Source organism: Ischnura elegans, chromosome 3, assembly GCF_921293095.1.
Source record: "Ischnura elegans chromosome 3, ioIscEleg1.1, whole genome shotgun sequence".
Lineage (NCBI taxonomy): Eukaryota > Metazoa > Arthropoda > Insecta > Odonata > Coenagrionidae > Ischnura > Ischnura elegans.
The window spans coordinates 6317899-6330126 of NC_060248.1; the positions used below are offsets into that span (position 1 = coordinate 6317899).

The 12228-nt window shown below is 39.4% G+C and overlaps 1 protein-coding gene across 1 annotated transcript in view; it reads left to right on the top strand.

Annotated features, from left to right (window-relative positions):
• The window catches only part of LOC124155385 (beta-TrCP), a 35121-nt gene that overhangs the window by 4930 nt on the left and 17963 nt on the right, over positions 1-12228 (top strand). Inside the window, exons 2-6 of the mRNA XM_046529157.1 lie at positions 2543-2783; positions 3422-3608; positions 6502-6595; positions 8156-8326; positions 10039-10230. Coding sequence (XP_046385113.1) covers positions 2543-2783; positions 3422-3608; positions 6502-6595; positions 8156-8326; positions 10039-10230 — 885 coding nt within the window. The remainder of the gene's footprint in view (positions 1-2542; positions 2784-3421; positions 3609-6501; positions 6596-8155; positions 8327-10038; positions 10231-12228) is intronic.

Consider the following 12228-nt stretch of genomic DNA (forward strand, 5'->3'; position numbering starts at 1 on the left):
ACTCACAGCTAACTGTCACTCACGCGCTGTAATGACATTGAAATTAGTTTTTCCTTCCATATGGCTTGTATAAGGCTTTATTTCGACTAATTTATTGTTCATCTGTCTACGGCTTCTTTCAAGGTTCACGATTTGAGCTAACACAACACGGAAGGAAATCAAGGAAAGAAATCAATTCAGCGTTACCTCGCGATGGAAAGGCGTGTTATAATAGTATATGAGAAATATATATCTTTCTTTTCCCAATATTAAATTTATTTCTACATCGGGAGAGGTGATTACATCATGAGGACCACTGATGACGGACGGTAGGTTCCTGATGACGACACCGAGGCGTTGAGTTGCATTCGAAACGAAAGTAAAATTGTGGACTGTCATAGCTTTTTTATTTATTATTAGCAACGAATGAATAGGGTACTGCGCACTCGATACATTTTACGATAATGCCGGCCTCAGTGGCGGCGGGGTAACGTTCTCGCCTGCCAAACAAGAGGTCGCGGGTTCGAGTCCCGCCTGGGTAGGTTTCCCCGGTCCTGGGCATGGTCGTTTGTGTACGTTTACTTGTTACATTTGTTGAACACCCCGGTGTAAAATGGCCAATGAGAGCTGTATCCGGTGGTTTGATAATAAAATAAAATAAAAAAATAAATAAAAATAAATAATTCAAAATCGCCCAAATCTTTCGATGATTTTCCGTTACTTTACGAAGGTTTCGCGGATTATTTTTCATTTAATGTCTCCGTTGATCGTGGGGCACTGCAACCAGGGAAAACTTTCCATTTTCATTTTATGAATCGTCTTTAACCAATCCGGGCTAAGAGAACCGACGTGAGAAGAGCTTATAGCGAGAACTGAGCGTGAGAGAGCTCATGTTTCACGGTTTTCCATGCTGCACTGCCGTCGTTCTCTCGAAGAAAGTGTCTATGCATCCGGAGAGAGGGTGTGAGCGAGGGTCTCGTATGTTGTCCCCCCGTTACGCGGCTGCGACGCGCCGTTATGCACGAAACGGCGAGTTGAGCGGGCACGTCGCCGGGAGTCGAAGCGGCGATTGCAGCACATTCACAGAATGGGATGGCGAACTACGTACTGCCGTGGTCTGAATGGAGGCCGGTTAAGGGTACACAAAAATAAATAAATTGCCATTTAAATTAATTGAAAGCAATAAATTCTCTGAATGGCGCGTGAGATATACCCATTCAGCAATGCTATGAGTTCATAGGAATAATTGGTGTGGAACCATGGGATGAATTAATGGGAGTTAAGTTTGTGTGAAACTGAAGAGAGCGCCGAGTCGTGCTGATTTTTTTCTTGTGCTTTTCATGGGTATTTTACGATCTCAAGCCTTGGCAAGATGGAAGATGACATCTCAGGATAAGAAATGATGTGGAATTGAGAAGTTAACTGAGGAAAAGCCATCAATCTAACGGCTAAGACAGTCCTCAACTCAATTGCGATATCCTGCGTGCGGCAGTTTCCTTTTATAGGTCTGCAGAAATGTGATACTAGATGGCATCAAGTACTCATAAATTATTTCTATAACTGCCCCAAAGCTGTGAACCTAATTTTTTATTGAGCGTTGAATTTAAATTTATTGCTAATATTGCTTATTCTTAATATACACTTGACTATCAATCCTCTGGTTAGATTCCCACTTTTTTGGGTACTATCCTTCCAGAGCAGCCCTGGGGGGCCTGCTAGTGAATTTAATAATTGAAAGCCCTCATATTTTATAATTGTTCAAAATTACTTGAACAGCAATTTCAGTGAGGAAGGTATTATTCATAATCAATGTATCACGTCTCTTTTTGGGTGTTAGCAATCCATATTTGCTTGAAGGGGGCAAGTTTACTCACGTGGACCTAAAAACATTTTTAAATGGTTAAAAACATGAATAGGCCAACAACTGAATGAATAATTTTGACTTCATTAACTGCTTTATAAGACCTCAATGTCTAATATTTCTTAAGTTAAAACATAAAAATAAGAAAATTCATTGAAAAAAATCTTCGCGTACATGCCCTGGTCTACCCCATGTAGATTTAATAAAGAAGATATTTTTCAAACTAGCCACCATATATTTGTATTTGTAATGAATTGTTTCCTTTTTTATTATAGTAATTAAAAAATTATTCAAATCATTACAGTCGCTCCTGAATTATAAATTGTGTAACTAAACTCTTCATTGATTATTAGTCGGTGTGAAGTTTGCTGGGTCAGCTAGTATTGAAATGAAAGGTAGTTGCACTCATCACAATTGTTTAATACGTACAATGCGTTTCCGCTCACTGGGCCATCATCTTGTACAAGACATCTGGTCTGTTTGCAGATGATGTCTCTGTGAATGTGTCGTACACATTAAATAACTGTGGAAAAGTACAACTACCTATTTAAATCTGTTCTATTGCTTCAACGACTAATGATATCGTGAAAATTCACCGCTGTCAGGAAATGTTTGATTAAACTCTGGGTAATTCTGACTGTTACATTACAATATTCATAGTTGGAAGCATGTGCTAATCCCATTTTGTCTTGTCCCGCACAGTATCCACCGATAACATGTTTGTACGACCCGGCGAGGAAGAAGGAGCTGTCTGCGCTGGGCCTCCCGGGGGCCTATGCCTCGGAGCGGGAGGCGTGCCTCAAGTTGTTTGAGCGGTGGAGTGAGCGGGACCAGGTGGAATTTGTCGAGCACTTGTTGTCCCGCATGTGCCACTACCAACATGGACACGTCAACTCATTCCTCAAGCCAATGCTTCAGCGAGATTTCATCTCATTATTGCCTAGTGAGTGGCTACCTCTCTCTCCCCAGCAATAGCACTTTTTTTTACTATTTTGGTTAAAATGTAACTAACAAACTATTTAATCAGTTGTGGCATAGGCTTAGAATGATGGATTTGATTCCCATCTGGTGGTTATATAATGATGTTACATTACAGATTGCTCACCTGTATTGAAAAGATTGGGTGTGGTGACATCTGTTGTCAGGCTGGGCTAAGTTCTTGAAGGTTCAAGACTGTTTGCAAACATAAAGAATCTGCTAAGCTGGAGTTAAGATTTTTATGTTTCTGTCAAATTAGAATTTCTACTTGCTTAGTATTTCTGAAATTTTTGTAACCACACCTTCACACCCCGAATTTTGAATTAATTCTGCCAGCCTTGTGTGTTAAATCATCATTTCTTTTGTTATGCAATTCTCAAGCTCTAAATTCTTTGTTTTGATTTCCCAGTGCATGCCACTGCAGCAGATGACATTAGACATTTTAGCAGGTGTAACTTTTGGTTGCCTTCTTCTATAATTCCCAAGCTTACAAATTTGGTGCAAAATCCGTACTCCCTTTTGTTGAGCCTTTCTGTATCCATTCACGCACTCCTTCTCGTGTTTGATGATTTGGGATGCTAATGTTTTTTGTCGTCATTGCAGAGAAGGGCTTGGATCATGTGGCTGAGAGCATCCTGTCGTACTTGGATGCAGATTCCTTGTGTGCGGCGGAGTTGGTGTGCAAGGAGTGGTATCGGGTCATCTCGGAGGGCATGCTGTGGAAGAAATTGATTGAGCGCAAAGTGCGGACTGACTCGCTGTGGAGGGGACTGGCAGAGCGTCGAGGCTGGTAAGCACACTCTCACCCCCCCCCTCCAATGACCGTGTGCCCAAAAGACAGTCACAACTCATTGCGCGAATGCACAAATAAAATTAGAACAGGGGCTATTTTGCCGTCTCACATTCTCGCATGTGTTCTAGCAATTCACCGCTTTACACGATGTAATTTTGATTGCGCCTTCGCATGTACGTCAGACTGCGCAATTCCGTATACTGTGTAAAACGGCCATAATATCTAAAAATTCTTTTTGTATATATCGTTTAAATGTAAGATAGGAGCGAATTTCATTCATTTCACTGTTAATGGTGCCGCAGGTCTTGTTTGCAACCACTCAGGAGATGTGAATCAAAATGTTAGGGAAATGATGAGAGTGTTAATTCCATTTACTTTACATTAAAAATAGAAATCTCTATAAAATGAATGCAGAATATGACACAGAGACATGCTTACAATAATTAATGAAACATTGATAACCATATGTTATTCTGAAAATTTAGGACTCGTATGTTTCATATTCTGGAGCAATTGGATGATTTTGATATACAGTAAAACCCCTTATTTACACTTTTCTAGGGACCCAAGAAAAAAAGTGTGCATTGCGGGAAAATGCAAATAGCGGGAAACAGAGAATTTTCACTTCTACTCACATACTGGCTTTGGAAATGTTAATTTTTTAATTGTTCACTAAGCATTATTCCATAGTATTGTTACCCTCTGAAGCACAGTGTTTTTGCTGGCAGAAAAAATTAAAAAATAATCCTGTTTCATCTGCATTGAAAACATCTTTTGGGCTGTAACCTTCCAGAAGTCTAACCAATTCAGATTCAAAAATGCGCACAAGGAAGCCAAAAGACAGTTTTTATGGGCTGGTATGCAAGATTGTTTTAGTAGGCAAATAATTTTTTATAGTCGGCACCATGGTCGGCACGTCGTGATGCACATGGCGGGAAAATAAAAAAAAACACGGCGTAAATACAGGGTTCTATTTACGTTAGAGAGATAGGAAATATGATGGGACCCAGAAAAAACTTGCAATTTGCGGGAAAATGTAAATTCCGATAACATAAATACGGGGTTCTACTGTAGTTTTAAATCGATACTTCTTCAAAATTAAGCATTTTTAATCATGAGAAATGATATGTAGAAATTATACATATTTGTATGAATGCATTTCATAAATTTAATTTCTGTAGTTACAATACTAATGCTGCAGACTGCAGACACCCAAAGCATAACTTTATGATTCATAAGCTCAATGGTATTACATGGATTCTCTCGTTTATACTTATATCTGATTTTTTTCCCTTACGGTAACTTTTGATATGAATTTAAGTTTCATATGTTATCATATCTAAAACACTCTAGTGTAATATTGAATCCAAGAAAAGTTGACTTGATATTACTCTGAGAAAAATCAATCAAGTGGAATGCCTATTATGGCCAAATGTGACCTACCTGATAAGAATTATTTCATGGTTATTTCATTCATTTTGCTCAAATAGAATTGTATAAGAAAGTATTAAAAAATTTGTTTCCCTTAACATTACATTGAAAATAGATTTAATATAAAATCCACAAAAAAGGTTGACCCAGAAACTTAAAGATAATTAAAGATTCACATTAACAGCCATGTACTATTCTGAAAATTTTGGATTTTGTGGTCTATAGCTGAGGACAAAATGAAATGTACAGATTTAATTTTATATTGATATATCTTCATAAGGAAGCACAGATCAACATAGTTTATACATAGTTATGGTATATTGCTATCCTAACATTTTTTTAAACTCTCATGTCCGTCACCTATAATGCTAGTGCTGCAGCCTATGTATCAAATGCGGGCTTGTATCGATCATAACTTCAACCGTAACAATTGGAATTGTTTGCTTTAGCTTTTGTCTGAAAATATACCCTAATAGTAATTTTTGCGATGAGTTTGTCTCGTAAGTTATTGAATGAAATTATAATAGGGGATAATATTCAGAGGAAAGTTGATTTGATATTTTTTGGTGAAAAAGTGGAATGGCCATCATGGACTAATGTGACCTTTGTGATAAGGATAATATCCTGATCCTTACCTCATCTAAACAGAATCTTGTGAAAATGGATTCGATTTTTTTTTTCTTTAATGTGCAGTGGCGGATAAAATTAATGCGAAATCTGTCTGTTTAATACTTTCACTGTCATTTGAAAGCAACCAGTTGAGGAACTATTTGAAGACATCAGTCTTCTAAAATTTTGGTCTCATAATGATCTCATACAACCAGGAATTTTAAAATCTATATACAGGGGAAATAATCATATTTGTCACGTTATGACTACGGGCAAAAGATCCAACTAAGAATTCTTCCCCATATTCTTTGAAGTATGCTTTGCTCACAACTGGCCTAGAATGGAGTTAACTCACATCAGGACATCTTTGATCTTAGCCGGCGTAATGGGAGTTGAAACTGCACAAGGGCTCAGTCGTTCCGGTGCTGTAGTGGGTTAAGTATCATGCGACGAACCAGTGGTTCCGACAAACAAGATCGATAATACAGCCTATGCTTCCTTCCTTTTTTCCTTACATCCAGGTAAATCTACTCACTAGAAATATCGTAATCTGGAATGCATTCAGGATTATTGATCTTTGAAAAGGCCATTGTTTGCCTTTTGAATGGCGTATGAAACTCAGTTTACATGTTCTTAAAAAGTGCTGCCAAATACATAATGCAATGTGAAATGCCTGGGAAAATTAAATTCAAATTTCCAGGCATGAGCAGTAATACATTGCACTCCATTTGCCATGGTTTCTGTGACTGTGGTTTCAAAAAGTCAGCCTTTAATACTAGACAATTCAAGTGAAAGAATTTTCCATTTATGTCAGTGCTCTAACCCTCATCTCGGTGACATTTCTTTGCAGGATCCAGTACTTGTTCAAGCCCAAACCTGGTGACTCTCACCCTAACCACAAATTCTACCGAACTCTGTTCCCGAAAATCATTCTTGATATAGATGTGAGTACAATCTCTCAATGTTTTGCAAATCAACTTCCTAATTTTATTCACTGGTTTAGAAAGTTTGGTTTTTGTGTAGTTTTACATGATATATGCTGTGGGATTGTAATCTTAGTTTCCCTCTTATTTGAATGTTTTCTTTGGTTGGATTTTTTATTGGCTATGATTTGTTGTACATTTCTTTAAAGTAAGTCAATTTAATTTTTCAACTGTGTCATTTACTAGCAGTTATGAGTTGTGAAGATCATCATGCAAATTTAAATTTTTCCTTACTTTATTCAATGGTGATCAAGTCCTGTGTGTTTCTACAGTCTTGTTGCCCACTGTATGAGTGTCGTCAAATGATGGTGGATCTTTTTTTAAATCTTTAAATAAAAGAAAGACTTTATGAAGTTAATTAGTGGTCTCACCATGGTTTTAAATTCTTGGTTCAATGCGGTAGGGGATCCTTTTGTTTTTGATTTTATTGGTTGTATAGCTATACCAAGTACAGTGAAACCTCGATATAACGACACCCCAAGGTGCACTAATAAACACTCGCTATAGCGAATTGTCGCTTTACCGGAGGTGGAGCAAATAATAGCCAATATACCTGTTGCGAACAGATATACAGGAACAGGAGTGGTGCGGCGACAGATAAACATCTATCCGATAAACGTAAGCATAAATTCAGACGAAAGGCGATGTTTTTTTGCATCTCTAAATTTCCTTACTCAAATAACAAGTAACTATTCAAACAATTTATAAACGCCGCACTGAATAAAAATCATGCAAAGCATTGTTTCGTCACCATTATATTTATCGAACGACAGTTTACCACGTAAATTTGAGACTGAGCACTCCATTAACTTCATTTCTAACAGATCGCTAGCAATTACAGAGGTTAAGGAGTCTTGATGAAAGTCTTCCGGTGGTGAAACCCTCGCTATGGCGAGAGCCAACACTGAAAGGGTCTCGTAAAAACAAATTTTTTAACACGCTTATTATAGGGTCAATTGACGGTGCATCGGCTATCTCTCGTAATAGCGGGGGTGTCGCTATAGCCCGTACTCGCTTTAACGAGGTTCCACTGTAGTATTTTTTTGTCCTTACATTTTTTAGTCTCAAAAATTCTTATGCCAAGAGGAATTCCTTGGATAAGAATTGAGCAGACATACTTGGGGTAGCTTCATATAGTCACGGAATTGTGGAGCAGTGGTCTACATATTGAATCTTTACAATTATGAGGTCTCCAGTAAGATGTCTATGCATGAGGCATTTAATGCAAATTTTATCTCTGCAGCTTTAGTCGGTAGAACATCCACTGTTGAGTGAGTTTCCTATTTTGTGGCTGTCTTATCCATCCCTTGTCGCCAGAATTAGTGACTCAATTGAGTTTCTACTTCTGGTAACAAGAGAAGGGTGAGAGACCTATAGGTAACCAGTCATTTTTGGTTGTGGTTCATTTGTATTTGAAATATTACTCTTTTTTGTTTAGGTTGATTGCTCTTCATTATTTTGCTCTGGTTCCCAGGTTGGTGTGGCACCGCAAATTCACACATTGTTTTCATTCTTTCACAGAGTATAGAAAATAACTGGAGAATGGGAAGGCACAATCTTCAGAGGATAAACTGTCGTTCGGAAAATTCCAAAGGAGTGTATTGCTTACAGTACGATGATCAGAAAATAGTATCTGGTCTGAGAGACAATACTATAAAAATATGGAATAGGAGTACCCTGCAGTGTGTCAAGGTATGTGCTCTTTCTCCCTTTACTCCTCTATGCTCGCTCTGAGTGAGCATCACTTTAATAATAACACTCGACTCTGGATTTACTTTGTAGAACTTTCCTACCGTGAGTACCCGTATAAGAAAAAAAATTCTTCTCTAGTGACTACCTGTACTTCAGTAACAGATAACTTTTGGCTATTTTTATGGCTTTTTTTATGAAGTTTTCGTTATTATGAAGTAAAGTTGTGGTCCCAACCAAAGAGGCGTCTTAACATATGGTAAAAGAAGTGATACTACAAAATTACGGACCTATTGGTATCCCAACAGCATTAAAGAAAATGTTGTTTCATAGTTTGATGAGCACACTAGGGCATCTAAAACGTCCACTGAACAGCAAATGCTAAAGCTTTACCATATATGCCTCTTGCTCTATTGTTATAGAATTTCCAGACTATCAATGGTTGTTTAAGAGGAGCAATAATGCGATGTGAGAGTTTACGTTGGGTCAGTGATCCTTGAAGGGCACTGTATGTGTCCAAGGTGTGGGAGGGGCAAATTATCCAAATGAGATTAAGATGACAGTCTTAACTGTTACTGTGTGTGCTACAAAAGGTTTGAAGCTTGGAAAGGGTTCATTTAGTCATCCTTGTTGTGGTAACAGTCAACCCCTCCAAAATATTGTCTGTCATTTTTCTATCTTTATCAGTCGTACGTGCTGTTACTTAGCAGCTAAACGATATTTCTACGCCATGTGTGTGAATGTAGAGGAGCTGATGCTTCCTGTGGTTAAATAAGAATTCAGTTAGAAAAAATTCATTAAATAACTATTTAAGGGCCTATCTAGGGTCTATCCAATGGATTTCTATTGGGCCGACGGCTATTTAGTCAGAGCCACTAATTTCAGGGTGGAAATGTTGGGGCACGTCGTCATGACAGGTGAGGTCAGAGGTGGGCACGAGCAGGAAGTTTAGAAGATGTAGTGGGGTGGAGGAATACAGAGTGCCATGGCAATAACTGCTGAGGAAGGAAGACCAGAGAATGAGGGGAATGTCCCCCATTCGATAATCAATTCTTTGAATCACAACAAAGGCTAATTGTGCAATATTTGTGGAAGGGTAAGGAGTGATCTTTTCTGCAGCCATCAGCTTTCACTCAATGTATTTTTCTTCGTCCCCACTTGCATTATTATATGAGTCTCCTTTCTTTGTTCAGCCTATGGCATTTTTTACATCTTCTACTTGCTGGTTTTACCAGTTCTCGTGTAAAAATATTTCCCTCCTGCTAGGGATCGGTGGGTTCCTATTAGTTTGATTCCGATTCGGTTCTTTGCTTTGATTCCCAGTTCCATATCTCAATTAAGCACGTATATAAGCTCTGTTTTTAACAGCCTATGGCATTTTTTTGCCTGAATTTTAGACTATTAAACAATATAATTTTGTCTCGTAACTTTTCTGAAAGAGATTCTCTGTCAGTGAATCTCCATCCCTTTCCCCTGCTCTGCAACATCTCTCTCAACTTGTTTTCAATGCTTCAATTTTTAAAAATTCATTTCTTGGTGGCTTGGTTTTTGTTGGCCACAGATGATCCCCATCCCCTCCCCCCCCACACCAGTGGATTCTTTCTTCCCCCACCACCCCTGAGACTGAGAGGCTTCCCCCCATGCGCCCCTCATTCCATTGTTTGGTGTTTAAAGTGCGGTTCATTTGAACTCTCACAATGTGCGCTCACTTTCAGGTGCTGACTGGCCACACGGGATCTGTGTTATGTCTTCAGTATGACGATAAAGTGATCATTAGCGGGTCTAGTGATTCAACAGTGCGAGTGTGGGACGTGGCATCTGGCGAAATGGTGAACACGTTGATTCACCACTGCGAGGCAGTGCTCCACCTACGCTTCAACAATGGCCTCATGGTGACCTGCTCAAAAGTGAGTTGGATTGGTGCTTATCCTCCCTTTCATTTTATTCATGAGATATGAAGGCAGTTACAAGTGTGCAAATTGCCTGGTGATCATGGAAAAAATGTTATCCAAACTTTAAAATACCTATCTACTTCCTTAAACTCTACAAAATATTATTTAGTTTTTTTAGGAATTCCTGGTTATTGGTTCCTGTTTATCCTACGTAAGAGATAAGAAGTGTTTACATTGGTCATTTGCTACTAAGCCTTGAGCATTGTTTCCCACAGATTTTGGTTTTGGGGTTTTCCTGACAAGTCCTTCCCATTCTCTTTCCTGGATGACTATTGTCTGTCCCTTTTCTTCATAAATTCCTAAGTCTTCCTTGTAAAGTTGATGCGTAGTTTTCCACGGCGTTGTCTAGATGATGTCTCCATGTTCCTGAGTTTCACCGCGTGGATTTTCTTTGTGACGACGGTTTCGACAGGCGTCTTCAGGTCGATGTCGGGATTCAATTTTTGGTGACTTATATAGTTCATTTTTGGCGCCAATTTTTCATGCTGGATGCTGATTGGTCCACCTTCTTTTCTCTTGTATGACCCTCTTCCACGAGCTGTGGAGAGGGTAGCCGTCTTCTCTATTCATGTTTTCCGGTGTCTTGAATATTTCGATAGCCTCCTTTATTAGCCTGGGATAATATCTATTTTCTTTTGCAACAACTGATGCTTCGTCAAACAGTATCTGGTGTCCGGGTTCGCTCCATGCATGCTCCGCAATGGCGGAGGGCTGAAATTGCTTATTTCTTGTGGCTCTTCTGTGTTCCTGGATGCGCACCTTCATTGATCTACACGTCTCTCCTATGTAGTCTTTGCCGCATGAGCATGGCACCTTATAGACCCCTTCTTGAATGTCGTGCGGCAAAACGTCTTTTGGACCTGGTAGCACATCGCCAGTCCGAAGCCAGGCGATGTGCTACCAGGTCCAAAAGACGTTTTGCCGCACGACATTCAAGAAGGGGTCTATAAGGTGCCATGCTCATGCGGCAAAGACTACATAGGAGAGACGTGTAGATCAATGAAGGTGCGCATCCAGGAACACAGAAGAGCCACAAGAAATAAGCAATTTCAGCCCTCCGCCATTGCGGAGCATGCATGGAGCGAACCCGGACACCAGATACTGTTTGACGAAGCATCAGTTGTTGCAAAAGAAAATAGATATTATCCCAGGCTAATAAAGGAGGCTATCGAAATATTCAAGACACCGGAAAACATGAATAGAGAAGACGGCTACCCTCTCCACAGCTCGTGGAAGAGGGTCATACAAGAGAAAAGAAGGTGGACCAATCAGCATCCAGCATGAAAAATTGGCGCCAAAAATGAACTATATAAGTCACCAAAAATTGAATCCCGACATCGACCTGAAGACGCCGGTTTGAATACCGGCGAAACTGTCGTCACAAAGAAAATCCACGCGGTGAAACCCAGGAACATGGAGACATCATCTTCCTTGTAAATTGTGCATAGCAGTGGAACTCTCCGTCTTTTTATATTTCCTTAGTTCATATCTAGCTGCTTTTCATTGCTCATTATCTCTGTTCTTAAAGGTCATGCCTTTTTAGGGTCCCATGCAATTGCAGCATACTGTTATATTTGGCAAGCTAGGGTTTCTTAAATAAACTTTTCTTGGGTTTCCGCGCGGGTAAGAAAATCTAAGAGCGCCAATCTAGGGGTATCTCCATTGGCTCTCTGAGATTTGTTTCAACTGCGTGGAAACCCGAGAAAAGTTTATCTATTCCGTTCACTGGGAAAGTGTTAAGTCATTCAAAGGGTTTTATAAGCCAAGAAATCCTGTTTCTTAAAAGAAGGGTAGTTTACTCAAATGAACCCTTAGGCTGCTGTGAACGTACCTTTGCATCCTCCCTGCCATGCGTTCAGCACTTTCACTGCATGTGACGTTTAGGTTTCCAAAGGGTGGCCCGCTGCAAAAGGGCTAATGATGATTTGGTAATTTCAATTTGTGTTCCTACAT